The sequence below is a fragment of the Cyanistes caeruleus genome, chromosome 25 (assembly GCF_971803275.1).
Source record: "Cyanistes caeruleus chromosome 25, bCyaCae1.hap1.1, whole genome shotgun sequence".
Taxonomy (NCBI): domain Eukaryota; kingdom Metazoa; phylum Chordata; class Aves; order Passeriformes; family Paridae; genus Cyanistes; species Cyanistes caeruleus.
Window position 1 is genome coordinate 929,115 of NC_141725.1, and position 16,117 is coordinate 945,231.

The window sequence follows — 16,117 nt, forward strand, 5'->3', positions numbered from 1 at the left end:
AACTTGTTCCTTTTGTACTCAAACTGCAGGCTTCAAATACAGCAAATATTACTGGCAATTAACAAAATGCATTCAAATACGATTGGGTATCAACTCTGTTTTAGCTGCAGGTATGTACAAAATTTAGGTAAGCTGCAACATGCATAAGAAATAATAATTTATACAGTTCCTTTACCTGGGTGCAATAAAAGTCTCAAAAGACCAAGACATGAATAATTTTAAAAAGCCATTTTTCAAATCACTTTAAAAACTCTTCCCTGCCCCTGGTGTTCCTATTTATTACATGATTTGCAACATGAGGCACAGTATACAATGGTTCATTGCAAACCTGTATTCTCTTTATAGTACATTAAAGAAGCTTTATTTTCTTTTTTCTTTTCTAATATTAGTGCCAAAATAATTTTATATATTTATACATTCATTACTGTTTTATACAATTCATTCTGTGCGTAAAGTTGAATCCAAAAGGGTACTAAAGGTACAGGAGAGAAGAACAAAAGAAGTCAAAGAAATTAGTATGGACTGTATGGATTGATCCAATTGTCCTGGAAACAATTATTTTCTTTGCTATTGACATTATCACACTCATTGCTGAAATAGATCCAATTAACCCTTAAATAAACAAAACCAGGTTTTCCTACAGATTAATTTTTTTGTTTTGCTCACTATATCTCACTGTCTCCTACATCTCACATACTTTCCTCCCTGAGTTAGCCAATCTTGTAAGGTGTTCAGGCAATTGGCTGCTGTCCCACAGTGCAAACCCACTTAACTGGCTTCTGTTTTCTTCTGTCTTCAATTTGTGTTTCTCACCTTTACCTATAGTCTCAGCTTTTCATAAAGCAAATGTCAAAAAAGGGAAGGAGGGGGAAGAGACAGAGTGATTATATGTTTTATCTCTTTAGGAAAAGATGCTTATGCTTAATTAGTAGCAAGTTAATATTTACAGATGTGGTCATGTTTTTGTGAAGCTGAGCTAACCAGCTTTCTTATATTGAAACCCTGTCAAAAAAAGATAAAGGAAAACCAAAGCTGGTGTGATGAACCACAAGTCTGCTTTGCCCCTCCAGAATAAACATTCATGAGCACTTATTCCCACATTAAGCTCTTTTCAGACTGGCATCTTCATTTCAGCTTTGTGGTCTTGAATTTTTCAGAAGTTAAAAGTGTAACAGTTGAAACTTAGTGCCAGATTTTCAGACAACATGAAGTACCTTTTCATGAGTGGCAGAATCAGATGGGCCTGCAGCCACCTCCACCATTATACTCTCCCCAGTCTAAAGGAAAAAAAAAAGAGAAAATTGTAAATCAGCACTTCACTCAGCAGCTATGGGATCATTTAGGAACACACAGAGAAACAAGCCATTACACTTTGCTCTGTGGGCAGCAGGCAGCAGAGAAGCATCTTACTTACCTTTGTTAGAAAAGGTGTGATAAATACAAAGAATACATCATACACAAAAAGAACCAGGAGGAGTAAGGTACAACCCTGAAGGAAGAGACAAGATATTTGGTATTTACACACTATGCATTAGCAAACAGCAAAGAATTAATAATTAGAAGGCTATTCAAAGAAAAAGCTAACAAGGATTAAAACAAGTCATTCATATATTTTTTTTAATTTCTAAATATTCTAGATGGAGGAATACAGTCTTACATGCACCATATAAAAGAAAGTAATTCTTAAACACAAAATAACTTGTTAGTGCCTAAAATTCTTTATCATGTAAAATCTGGAAATGGTGCCATTTCAATTTACTGGGAAATACGAAGAAGCTCTGCCCTGGAGGAAGCCAGGCATAGCTTGAGACATTATACACCCTCTTACTGTCAGTCTCTACAAACTTAGACGTGAAGATAATTTGAAACAAGGGTTTGAAGAGCTGGTTAAGGGGCAACTAAATGACTAGTACTGATTTTTGTCTTAAGATACTGACTAAGGTCAGAAAGACTTAAAAAAACCCACTAGATTGATGCATTAGTTGTATGCCAATCTGAAAAACAAAATCAAAACAAACAAAAATAAAACCCCAACAAAATACCCAAACAAGAAATACATAAATAAATGGGTGGTGTGTGATTTATGAGTCAACACTCTACAGAATCTACAGAACAATCACATGCCACTTATTGGTCTTCATTATACTCATAACATCCCTTTTTAACATGCTACACATGAATGGAAGTGCATTTCCAGGGCAATATACTCCATTATAAGTGACTCTGTTCAAACACATACATGCAAACTTTAACTTTCTTCTTCAACTCTTTAACTTCTCTTTAACTTTCATACCTTAAATGTAGGCAGGCGAATTGTTTTCAACATGTAAAGACAGAAAGCAATTCCTAAAGCATCTTGCAGAACCCAGGCCCACCTTAAAAAGAGAAGAGTAACATTTTTGCAGGAAACAGAAGGAAAAGCAGACCAAACCTTGTCCTCACTAAGGACCTGCTTGGGACAAAAAAACCCCTCCTTAATTCAAAGTACTTGCTTAAAACTGACACTGTTGTCAGCATGTATTTGAAAATGCAAAGTTGTTCTTCATCAACCTGATAACCTTCCACAAAGAAGTGCCTGGGAGACAAGGGAAGAACTGTGTGATAGTGTCTATCTAGACTTCAGTAAGGCTTTCAATCTTCTCTAAAATTCTCACAGAGAAACTGATGAAGTAAAAGCTGAATGAGCAGTGAGGTAGACTGAAAATTGGCTGAATAACATCAGTGGATACCAAAATGGGAAATCCTGGGGTCCTTTGTCCTGTGTATAGGTATATGCACCCTTGTGTGCATGAGGCAAATTTACAGCTGGGCCTGTTTTTCAATTTTGTTTTGCAAGTTGAGTATAGAAGTGCTCTTCACTTTACTCTCAACTGCTTGGGTCAAAGAGAAGTAGGACCTGAGATAGTACTAAAAAAATTGCTATGGTCTTGGTACAACGAGAGATGATGCTGTTGGATCAATACCTGTGTACTTGCTGATGGAGCTTTGTGCAGGAGACACTCAGGCCCACTTCAGCTCTGAGGCAGAAAATGGATTTCCTAGTCCTAAATATTGCAGGTTGGAACATCTCTATAGTAGAGTTGTACTCCTCGGTCTGACACTTATCTCTCTAAAAGGTCCTTCAGAGTTGATGATTCTGGGATTTGAGTTCTGTCATTCGATGACCCACACAGAACACAGATCCCACAAAAGCAGTAATATGCATTCAAAGCACAAGTCACACATCTTTGGCATTGCCATCAAAAACACAAGCCAGCATTTCAGCTCCAACAGTGAACCCTCAATAGAGGAATCAAGAAGATGAACACAATAGTGCTCATCATGCCATACATGGGGAAATTGGAATATCTGGGAGTGAGGTAGGAGGTAAAAAACCCCAAACAAAAATGAAAACACAACACTCCATAAAAGATCCACCTCTAACAAAAGTGGTAAGAACATGCTACAGCTCAGTACTACAGCTGGATATAGAGAATTACTGACTCATACATGAAAGCTGAGAGAAACTAAAGATCTGACCAGCTCTTATTCTCATGAAGAAATAAGCTAGACAAGTTGTAATCCAACTTTCCATATCACTTCTGAAAAGCTGTCTTAAGTTAAAGAGATCAGAATACTGACTGGAACTCAGAGAAATTCAAGCTTAACAAGAGACAGTTTTCTGTAATTTAAATGAACAAGAAAAAGATAAAGTACATAAGGAACAACTAAGAATTTCTGCCTGTCTCTACTTCTTTTTCCTGTCATTCCTAATTTCTGGATACATGTAGACTTCTGTGAATGTCAGTTGCTTATACTATAAAGCATATTACAATTTTTAGTACAGAAACTAAAATGTACACTTACTGATCTTCATTTCTGAAGATTCCCCAGACTACACTGACAGAGATACAAAATACTGCCAAGAGCAACATCCGGACCTGGGGACGCTTGTGAAAATAAGGCAAGTTGTTGTCTGGGATTCTGAAAAAGAAACACACCAAAGCTACAGTTGTCTATGTAGATAGCCTCTTCCTTTATAAACATTTTGAAGCATTAAGCCACCCTTTAAACCCCACACCTACCCAAAAGTATAAAAACCTAAGTTTCCTATTAAAATTTTCAAAGTTGCCACATACCTACACTTTCCCAAGGGGAATCTTCTTACAAAGGGAGACAGACAACTGTAAAGACCAATCGAGGCAGCCAAGCAGAATATTCCTATTATAACATAGACTGAGGGGAAAAAAGTATTAAGTCCAAGTAGGATAAGGCAAGAGATGCTTTTTTTGTATCCTGGCTGAATAAGGAACAAATAGTTAATAAGACTAAATGAGAAATAAGGCTTAAATTTCAATAGAGAAAGCTAAATTCAGAGACTTCAAAGAATTTATTTGAGTCATGCTCTTTAAGTATCTAATTCTATAGCTCCTTTTACTCAGGTGTACTTTATGCAATGCCTACTTAAATCAAAACTTCTATCCTAATCTTTTTAAAGTAAGTCATAAGCTTCAAAGGCAACCCATGGTGAAGCATTTATCTTCTCTTTATGAACATACAGGAGCATTATAAGGCAATATTAAAATCACTAAGTAGCAAAATGAACCAACACAGATGGGATGCATGTTTCACTACTTCCTCAGAAATACAAAGAAGCATTAGGCACTCATATTTTTTTTGTCAATCTGATGAGAGATCAATAGAAAACTATAATCTTTATAAAGAAAAAATATTAGGTCTGAGAACACCTTTAAAAAAATAAAAGGTGGAAAATACTAAATCTGTATCTACTTAATAGCATTAATGTTTGAAAGATTTATGACCAACCTCACAAAAAGAAGGATGAGAAATCTACTCAGTGAGTTTTCTTACAGTATTTTAAATCACATTGGGATGAAGACACGTAACAGAAGAGAGATGTTTCATTATTATTTTCACAATAAAATGTTCTTTGAGTGATGTCACCCTTGTGATATTGAATATTTATCAATATAAACACAACCTTAGGAGTACCTAAGTGGTCATAGAAGAAATAAAGGAGGACGAGCATTGAGCAGCACATCACTACAAACACACAGATCATTATGGGAGTCACATCCACTGTTTCATCATCATGTTTCTCCGCCCCATCATCACGCTTGTGTTTCATGTACCTCCTGAAAGAGTAACATGGCTATCATCAGTTCATTCCTTCTGCAACAAAATACACAAGGATGTTGAATCTTCAGCAAAAAACACAAGGGGTTGAAAATACATCACAATACCAATGCCTGCTTTGATTTCCACTCAAGTCAGTCGAACACCACATTTTCCATGAATGTATGAACATCAGCTGTAACGCAATGCATAACCCAGTAACTACTTAACTGCTGTGTTAACTTATCTAGAGTAGTATTTCATTTCAGAAACTCAACTGAATCCTGGAAACTAGCAGAGAATAATTTGCTAACTTCAGAAGAAATCCTTCAATCAGGTTGTGCATACAAAATAAATGTTGGGAGTAACTGTGGCAGAATGACCTCCTTCTCCCAATCCCACCTGCAGACAATAAGTAACCATAACATTTCCTTTAAAAATTGATAAAAAACATAGCTTATGTTAGCCATCCAATCAATTTGGTTTGCCAATTTGTGTTGGTATACAAATTTGGTTTGTATACCAATAAAAGCATATTTTATTATTTTTTACAAAGTATTTTTGTGTTGAATTTTTGCAAAAGCCTGAACAGGAAGCCTATTACTAAATAATTTTTTTTCTGAGCTTTTCAAATATTTGGTCTTTTAACATGGCAAAATCCTAAAATGATCTGCATTCCATTTATACTCTGATGATTTCCTACAGTGACCAAACCAATGCAAGGCTCAGGGCCTTTCAAACATCACATCAGCATTTTCTCACTCTGGCTACAGAGTCTCCTAATCCTAACCTCACTAGCAGATCTGCCAGATGATGCTTACATAAACACCATTTTTCTTTCTGTAAAAAATACAGGAAAACTGGTATCCTGCAATCAGTTACTCACTTTTTCACATCTCTGCTTCCTGCCCAGTAGCCTCCAATTGCAACAGTCCCCACGGCCATGACAAAGATTATCACCATGTTGTAGTCCAGCACAGGCTCATTTGGTGCATACATTGCTCCTTTCACTGAGCTGCCAAAACTCTGTGGAGGTAAATAGTAGTTAGGAAGGACATTCAAAAAGCCACCTTAGCAAAGGTTCACTTATTTAATTTTCACCAAGCAACTTCAGAATCAGGCTTTGTTACAGACACATAAGAGCCATCTATTGGCTCTTCTATTAGTGATATTTATTTCCAGCACCAGGCTGTATTTTGATTTTATTCCAAAGATGAGAAATAACCTCCTAAGAGATTTGATTTTTTTCCAAAACACAGTAATGCAATCTTCATAAATACATTCTCTACATATTCAAAGCTCTTAAGGTGGACTTAATACTGTTGAGCAGTGACTCATTGACGTGACATAATATAAATGAGAGCTTTTAGTATCAAGCTTACCTTGCCAATATCTAACATATCAGTATAGCTAAGCAGAGCCACAGGAATATCAATCTCTTCATACTGACTCCTATTACCTCCAGGAGGAACCTGAAAGACAGTTCAGACCAGGTAAGCATATGTTTATTTCTGCAAATACTTCTACTCCTTCAAAAGGGTTGAAGTTGCAAATTCTGTTCCTGCTAATTTGAAAAAATATTCTAGAAGGGAACTTAATGACAGCTAAAAGTCAAAATATATGTCTGTTCCCAGTAAAACAGAAGTAATGTAAGACTGTAACGGCAAAATACAGCAACCAAATTTCAAGCAGTATCTTTTGCACATCAGGCTCATGGGTTTATGACTGATGTGTGCCTCTAGTATTGACCAGGACTCAAACCTACTAATTTTATTTTCAAAACTACTCATTTTACAAAAATCACACTGTTGATGCTCCAGCTGAATCTAATGCACTAGATTCAGTGTGGTAGTATGATGGAGTCACAAATCAACTTCATCCTTTGACTCCAGTGTATCATTTGGAACAAGGGTAATTCCTTGACTGGAATGTCACATGAGCTCCATGCCAACTCCTTCTACTTAAATGAGTGACTCTTGTTTCATTCATTCTTCCATCAGATGTATGGTTTCCACACATAACTATGCAAGGTATGTACATGCAGGAACACACATGCCTTATTTACTTTAAAGAAGAACATCAAATACCAGCAATGTGCACTGAAGACAGTATCAGAGGACTATCAGCAGCATAGGAAGATAAAAAGCAACTTACCAGTCTCTCTCTACTAACAATCAGCAGACCACGAGCTCCATTTATCTGAGCAAGCCTCACTTTTTCATAGAAGGTGCAATTTCCTCGCATCACCATGGGTATTTGATTATTAAATCCCCCATCAGGTACATCAGAAGGAGAACACAAAACAGATGCTGTCTGATCCTGCAATTGCAAGAGTGACTGAAAAAAAATAAATTCGTTAAATACATATATGTAACATGAAATAATAAAAGAAGTCAAGAGCAGAAGCCAGAGTTTCTAAAGAGTAATTCAAAGCTTTCCAGTAATGGAGTGGTAGACTATTCTCAGAGCAACATGAATGCTGAAACAATGCTGCCTTCTATATTATGTAGGGTCCTGCCTTGTTTCACCTTGTTGTACAGAATTCTGCTGGTAGTAAAATTTGGGATATGACCTTCACTTGCATTTACTTTCTTCAGCACTGTTGCTGTTCTGATGCACACAGCCAGGTTGTGGGAGGAGTACAGCAAGCTTTTATCTTTTCTGGAGTGGCAGAGTGGCAGGCCGGGATGATGGAGGGTATGAACAGATAGAAACTAAAACACAGGCTGGAGAAATGTACAGAAGCATAGGCAAAAAACTTCCATGTTGAAACCTACTGTATTCAGTGACCTGAGATTTTGCATCCCAAGTACCTGAATACTGAGCTACTTCTCTCACCACTTGTGATCCAGAGACATTGCCAGGCTGTCCCAATTCTTTAGTTTTGGCCCTCCACAGGCCCAAATGCATCTCATCTGGTGTGTTTCAACAGAACATCCCAAAGACACTTCAAGGTTTTAGAAATTACACTGGCATAAATTTTTCTTGCAAAATCTAAACAACCACCAGCATCTTTTCCCAGTTCTACCTGCAAGTTACCTGAAATCTGTAATTATCTACCAAACAACCAAGCTGCGCTAAGAGAAGCAAGTGTCAGGCCTTGCTGAGGTAAGCTGTTAGACTTGAGAAGAGTCAAGATAAAGTTTTAACCTGAAAAAACGATACACGGAACAGTTTGTATTAGAAATCCACAGGTACATGATGTATAATACCTGTGTAATGGACTCTACTGTTTTAGGAGGGAAAGGAAGTGTCAGGTTGTCAGTAGCTTCAACCTTTTTCAGAAAACTTCTGTCTCCAGCCTGACCTCTAGAGACAGTGAAATGCTCCTACCCACACTTCACGGTTGTCCAAGTTTCAGGGCACAGAGCACAACATAAATGCAGTGTGAGCTCAGAGTGGTGCACTGCATTGCCCCAGTTAATGAACTATACTGCTGGGGTACTGAAGGAGGAGGAGCAAGAATATGAAAGAGGGGAAAAGCAGGAAAGAACCAAGGAAGGAGACAGGGACAGGCAAGGGATATAGATACACTACCCGAGTGTCTGTGCAAGCTATTCTGGACTACATCGGCTCCTGCAGAGTTACTGAGATATGACACTAGTGAATTTTTATGAGATTGATTTAAATGAAGTGTCTACAGTACAGTCCCCAACTCTCATAAGTACCACAGTCAGTCATGCATGTGCTGATTCACATTACACAGTCAGGGCAAGTGCAAGAGTTTATCAGCTGAGTCTATACAAGGCAAAGACAACTACTGATGTATCTAAGGACTAAGGTACAGTTGCAATAAACCCACCAGAAGTAACTGAGACATGCCTATACATTGGTAAGGAACTCTAAAAATTCAGTGGGGCACTCAGTTGGCTGAATAAAATGAACCAAGTATCAGTCAACTACATCTTTACCCATTAGTAGCTCATTTAAAGTGCATTTGCTGATTTCATCATTCAGTGCCAGTAACTTTTTCTCATAGAAAGCAGTGAAGAATTTACTAAATTTTCAGCTCATACAACTTTGGATAATGCAGCAAAAGCTTGACACAGTTTAAGACTACTTAACCTTACACTTGACAATGAGAAAGCACTAAAGGCCACAGTTCACTATATAAGAAAAAGCATTCTTGTATCATGCTGATGTACAAAAACTCCTTTGCAAGTACAGATATGTGCCATTTTAATTTCATTGATCACATAATTGAAAAAGAGTATTTTTGTTTTGAACAGCAATAGTCATTATCTCTGCACAATGCCAGGAAATACGCATTGCCATCCTAGCACTGCCTGATGATCTTAAGAGATAAAATATTTTCTAAGCAGAGCAAACAAAGCAGTTGCTTCAAATTCTACTAATCCAAGTAAGAAATCAGAAGTTTCCTAGCAACAAAGGCATTTTTTATGCATTTTTTGTCATCAGTTAGCTAGGTACTTACAGCTTTACCCAGATCATGTGGCAAATGGGCCCACTGAGAGTTGAAGAGAATACAATAGTCTTTTCCTTTGTTGCTCCCCTTCTCTGAAAGGACATGTACCATCCCATACTCACAGTACACCTGAAAACGTAACAAAAATTTCACAAGAATTTTAGGTTACATAAAATATCAGAAGTGAAGGGAGTAACTTGCTGTTGATTGGCCTGCTTTGTATTTTTAAAGAAAAACAAAAGTCTACAAAGTTTGCAGGGAGTACAGTGGAATTTGTTATTATTTCCAACATGCTTCAAAGAAAGACTTCAGATACATTAGGCAAATTCCGTGCTACACAGCAATTGGTCAAAGAATCAAATGTAACAATACTGGATATGCTTAAAGGAAAAAAAATAAACTCAACAAACCAAAAAGCGAACCTCAAACAACACAGCTAGATTGGTGCACATATGTTTTATAACCATAGAAAGGGAAAAAAGCTGGACTATGGCAGAACAGATATGAAACTTGGAGCACTGTTTAGCTCTGGGGCTCCCAACATCAAAAGGACATGGAATTGCTGGAGCCAGTCCAGAGGAGGCCATGGAGATGCTCCAAGGGCTGGAGCCCCTCTGCTCTGGAGCCAGGCTGGGAGAGCTGGGGGTGCTCACCTGGAGAAGAGAATAGAGAAGAGAAGAGAAGAGAAGGCTCCAGGGAGAGCTCAGAGCCCCTTGCAGGGCCTAAAGGGGCTCCAGGAGAGCTGGAGAGGGACTGGGGACAAGGCCTGCAGGGACAGGACACAGGGAATGGCTCCCAGTGCCAGAGGGCAGGGCTGGATGGGATATTGGGAAGGAATTGTTGGCTGTGAGGGTGGGGAGGCCATGGCACAGGTTGACCAGAGCAGTGGGTTGCCCCATCCCTGGAAGTGTTCAAGGCCAGATTGGATGTGGCTTTGAACAGCCTGACCTAGCCCACCCCACATCAGGGGCCTGGAACTAGATGATCTCTAAGGTCCCTTCCCAGTCAAACCATTTCATGATTCTGTGAGTAAGACACCAACTCCTGAAAGTACAGCCTGAAATAATGATCAATTCTAGATTCGCATAATTCCAAAACTCAACCTTGGACACCTTTGGTGAAGATGTGGCAAGACCCCACAGCAGCAGCAGCAGCAGCAGCAGCTCTTTTTCTGTCCTAGGTAGCACATATAGACTCTCAAGCCTGCCTACTGCATTTACTTATCACTGCTTCAAAGACCAGTTGTCACTGTTGTCAAAACTCCAACATCTGCAAGTAGTGAAGATTACATATCTAAGATTCATAACTAAAGGCATGTCCTGGGTCTGGCTGGGATGGAGTTAATTTTCTTTATAGCAGCTGGTACGGCACAGAGTTTTAGTTTAGTGCCCAAAACAATGCTGATAACAAACTAATGCTTTAGCTACTGCTGAACAGTGTGCAGACTAGCAAAGCCTTCTCTGTTTCTCACCCTGTTTATCCGGTGAATAGATGCCCAAGAGGTTTGGAAGGGGTCACAACCAGGCAGATGATTCAAAAAAGAGATATTCCACACCCACAGCATTTCACATTCATTTTTAAAAGGAGGTTAGCTATCTTTTGCATCATGTACATGTTAGAATTCTCCTGAAGAACTCCTGGAGACTGAGATAACATAACCCAGATCTTGTAGTAACAAGGAAAAAGAGAACCAGAACTACAGCAAAAATAAACAGTAACATGCAGCAAATCTACCAGCTTTAGACATCTCAGTTATGATACACAGTACGTAACCTGCTTGTTCAGTGAACTGCTCACACTACATCTAACTGCAAGATGTGCTAATTTTAACACAAATACTTCCAGCTTCCCATCCCTGAAAAAAAAAACAAAAAACAAAAAACAAACAAACAAAAAAAAAAAACCCAAAAAAAAAAACCCAGCAAACACAGTAATTTCCTCATACTTTTAGTTATGTCAGATTGTACCAAGCCACTTCCCAGCAAAACTGAAAGATCTGGGGACTCACAAGTAGGTATTAGCGAACACTTCCTTAACACAGACCTTTCCACAAATCTTATTCTTCATGATGAGGTCTGTTATTTTATATGTCTATTCCTATCCTTCCCTTCCCTGTGTATCAGGACACAATTTTGTGAGTACTAGGTATATTCCTCATCTTCCACCCCAAAAGCTGAACCAAAATCACCTACAAGACTATATATATACATACACACACATTCACATACATATATATGTATGGATTTATGAATATACATAACCTGCAAAATAAAGTACTTTTGTGGAGTTGAAGCAGTTTTCTGTTTGTACCCCTAGTCCTAGTAGATGTTTACCCAGGGAATCAGAATGTAGGGAGATAAACAAAACAACAGCGGAAGTACATACAATTTCCCTATCACTAGTGGTGGTTTTAACTCTAATTAGTGGTGACTTCATTCTCATATTAACTGAGCCAAAATAATTGTAAATCCTCCCTGATCTTGGAAATGGTTGAAGAAACACAAAGTATATCATGAGGTTTGTTTGTACTGTTCTAAGGGCTCTGAAATAAATCCTTCTGGCCATTTCTAAGTGGCAAACAGGCCCCTTGCAATGCTTCTCCCTCTGACAAGGGGCTCTTGCCCTCGCTTGCACAAGAAGGCATCAGAGCATCACTTTAAGAATCAGCCATCATCAGCAGCACTGGGATTGCAGGCTCTGTCTTGGGAGGACTGTCAGGCACCATCTCCACTCATTGAAAAAGTGTAAGTTCTGAAGTCTTTCCTTTATGCAAAACACTGAACATCAGCTCCTCAGTGTGAAGTTTGCCCATATATGTTCTGTGACCATCTGGTCAGATTTAAACATCAACACATTAAGAATTAAATTTCAGACTAAGATCTGATCAGCTGCTGCAAAAAGATTTTAATGCTTCAGATAAAAATATATTAAGATACAAAAGTAGTGCTCAGAAAGCAGGACAAAACCTTACTTTTAAAATGTAATTCAATTATACAAATCCAGATAAATGCTTCTTTTTGAAGGAGAGTCTTGCTGATCTTCAGTTCCTGCTTTAGAGCCTCACAGTGCTCTTACAGAACAATTTCAATTTTCAAGTCGTGCTGTCTGGTAATAAATTATAAAAGGATGATGCTGAGAGCAAATGCAAATCATATCTGTATTTTATCTTCCTACAAGCTATTAGATAGTCAGGAAAAATGGGCCACATATTAAATGTAGCAGTCTCAAAACACTATTTCAGCCCACTGATTTGGAAATCTAGTCCTTAGGAATACCAAATACTGTTAATGTGACTGGATTCTTCCTATTACCTTTTTTCTGTTCCCAGAGCATTTGTTTCCTATTGTAATGGGAAGTTTCTCCATTTTATTGAGGGCATTCACTAATCCTTACTAGCACTTAGCACTTGGAAATTTGTTTAAAAACATACATAAAATATCTGAAACATGTACAATAAATGATCTGATTCTCATCTGAACTAGTCACACATTTGGTTTCCAATGGAACACTGCCATCCACTAGTAACCCCAGGACCCAGGATGACGACAAGACCATCAGCTGACAACGAGCAGCAGGTTCAAAACCAACCAACCAACCAAAACCCCCTCAAACCAACCAACCAATCCCCACAATCATCTTATCTTTCTACCATCCACCTTTGTATCATATGTCTCTCTACCCATACACCCAACTCCTTTTACATTCTTCCTTCTCTCTTTCTTTTGTCCAGCACTCAAGCAAAACTGAAGTCATTGACTGAAGATATGTTTAATTGCTCTATTGCTCTGCTTTAGCTTTTCCCAAGGAAATTACTTTGTGCCCACCAGAATTGATGAAACATCATTCCGGAAAGAAATATAACATTATATGCCTAACCATTGCTGCTACTAATTAGAAAGTTGTGACAGACTAATTAGTCAGCATCTAGTTTAACATTCATAACCTAAACATGCCAATGATTTGATAATTATGCAGTTACACTCTTACAAATACACCTTACACATCTGTTTCTTCACGTAGCAGCCGATTAACAAGATGCTAAAGATGACTGGAGTCAGCAACAATGTCATATCTTAACATGCTTGTTCAAAAATCCATTAGAAGAGTTCACCACTCTTATTTCTCCCCTCTTTATTTCAAACCCTATTACACAGAAGTTACTATGCACCCCTAGGAGACACTCAGGGTAAAAAGATATTTTTTGGAAGACTTTTGAGAATGACAGAATGGTTTGGGTTGGAAGGGAGCTTTAAAGGTCACCTTGTCCAAACCCTTGGCAATGGGCTGGGAAATCTTCAAGTAGACCAAACCTTGTTCAACCTGGTCTTGAACACTTTCAGGGACAGGACACCCACTTCCTCACTGGACAACCTGTGCCAGTGTTCTACCACCCACATTGTAAAAAAAGATCTTTAACATACATAGTGTATGTTGAGGCAATGATGGCATTCTGCTGCAAGATGTCAGCAAAGCAGTAAAAAAATGTCATTGTAAAAACATACAGGAGGCAGAGATTTTTATATTAACTTTTCTGCATATAAATGGTCTTTGTTAACATAGGCAGCAACTTTTTCCCTTTTTTATAACGTTATTGTTAACTAAGTCCTTTAGAACCAATGACATTTGTCCTGAAGCATGCTGATATGGAAGGTCACACCGATTAGCTCAGTGCAGAGTAAAGCCACTAGAGCACAGTGCAAGTTTTGAAGATATCTGTGGAGAAAGGGAGACACTAACTGTGCATGTGCTGTGAGGAAACAAGAACTCAAACTCCCTGCTGTAGTGGACTTGTTAACTCATATCTCAGGTATCCAACTATAGCACCTAAACTACTTTCAACAGAAGCTAGGAATTTAGAAGTTACCTATACTTATTATATTGAATTTGACTTCCAAGAGTAATAAGCACCAGAGATGCAAATACAATCACACACGAAAGACAAGAACAAAGTAATGTTCCCTGCTTATTGTACATGGTCTATTTGGGCTTAGATAAGCAAACAAAACACGGAGTATCTTAGTTTTGAATATTACATGTACAATTCTCTCCAAAATCTTCAGGCAGTTTAGCAGGAGCTAACTCCTGCAATTGAACAGCTTTATGCATATAGGAAGCAATCAAGCTGTACAGTTAGAAGTTTTACAACTATAAGATAAATGGCACACATCTTTAAAACATAAGTACACGGTGTGTTACTACATTTCCATGGATATAACCATTACTGGAACTTAGGAATAATTCCTAAAAGGCATCCAGGAGAGACTTATATACAATTTTTCTTTCTGTGCTATTTAATATTAATATTTCTCCAGAGAAATATTAAGGGAGTAAAAGGTTCCTAATGTGAAGTGCTCAAAACATTTTAGAAGCTATGCGGATTTGTGTGTCAAAAGCCAAATAAAAGTCAAGCATGACAGGAATTAAAGGCAATATGAGCAGGGCTAAAAGCAGAAGAGGGAACACAGTTTTAAAAATTGGGGAGAATATAATCTGTGGATAATGTGGATTAACAGATGTTTTTACAAAGCTATTATCACTTAGAATCAAAGCATAGTTCTGAAGTTTGTTCTTATCCACTTTGATGCATCCAGTTTTGTTTTTATTCATGTCAGTAGGTATGAGACAACAAAAGTTCAAAGAAGTGCTGCTGATGCACTGGCATAGTGGCAACATTTATGATGATTCCTTATTCCTAGAGACCATATCCTCAATGAACTCAGGAGAAAATGTCATCTCTTGTGCAGATCCCATACAGTGTGCCTACAACCCCAAAGGCTCTTTCCCAAGTGTTTGGATATCAAGTCCAGCCTTTTCCAAACACAGAAAAACAACAGATGCTGTGATAATAAGGTTTTTTATAACACTTGCTTCTTACTAATCCTATGGCTTACAAAGCACACAATAGTGTAAAATTAACACAAAAGGAAGTGTTTTCCATAAAGCTGCAAACCTGGAAAAAGTTTTTCTCTGAAGGCAGAATTTAAGAGACAAATGAGCTAATCTAATGTTTGTGGTAATAGAAGGGTGTACTTGTTGGCTCTGACTCTCATCAGGGCCTTCCACAGATTAATGCATAAAAGAGAAGAATACTGCCCAGTATTTTTTTGCTGTGCAAGTCTTTTTTAGGTGAATTAATGTAGCTCACAGGCAAGCACTGGACTTGCAAGTTAAATGATCAAAAAAGGTGGAGAGGAAGAATTAATCTCATCTGTATTTCAAGAAACTTCAGTGTGACTGAGCCAACCTAATGTCTGTCTTGTTTGTTCCTCCCTGCCTCTGGCCCCACACTCACCTAGGATGTCCTATACACCTTTTCTGCTTTCAGTAGCTCTGTTAACTGACCTAGTCACAGACACTGGGAGCTGTGTTCCTTGAAGAAGGAATGAATGAGCTATGCTAATCTTACAGCAGGTACAATGTGAGAGTTCCCAGGAGCTGGAGTCATTCTTTCCCATGAACTGCACTGATCCATCTGGGGATCAACAACAGCAGGCAGCAAAACTGTACACAGAACAGTTCTTCAACAAACACTGTACAGTGCAGAGAGCTACATATTCATAATGCAATAATTCCAGA

The 16,117-nt window shown here is 38.2% G+C and overlaps 1 protein-coding gene across 6 annotated transcripts in view; it reads right to left on the reverse strand.

Annotated features, from left to right (window-relative positions):
• SPPL2B (signal peptide peptidase like 2B) overlaps window positions 1–16,117 on the reverse strand; it is a 32,310-nt gene that overhangs the window by 13,873 nt on the left and 2,320 nt on the right. For all 6 annotated transcript variants that reach the window (XR_015279202.1, XR_015279201.1, XR_015279203.1 and 3 more), the window contains exons 2-11: window positions 9,551–9,670; window positions 7,270–7,452; window positions 6,498–6,587; window positions 6,002–6,141; window positions 4,993–5,135; window positions 4,119–4,215; window positions 3,847–3,963; window positions 2,294–2,375; window positions 1,415–1,489; window positions 1,215–1,277 (exon numbers count right to left, since the gene is read on the reverse strand). Coding sequence is in view for 2 of the 6 variants with exons in the window: in XM_023942907.2 (XP_023798675.1) it covers window positions 1,215–1,277; window positions 1,415–1,489; window positions 2,294–2,375; window positions 3,847–3,963; window positions 4,119–4,215; window positions 4,993–5,135; window positions 6,002–6,141; window positions 6,498–6,587; window positions 7,270–7,452; window positions 9,551–9,670 (1,110 nt within the window). In the remaining 4 variants the exon portion in view is untranslated. The remainder of the gene's footprint in view (window positions 1–1,214; window positions 1,278–1,414; window positions 1,490–2,293; window positions 2,376–3,846; window positions 3,964–4,118; window positions 4,216–4,992; window positions 5,136–6,001; window positions 6,142–6,497; window positions 6,588–7,269; window positions 7,453–9,550; window positions 9,671–16,117) is intronic.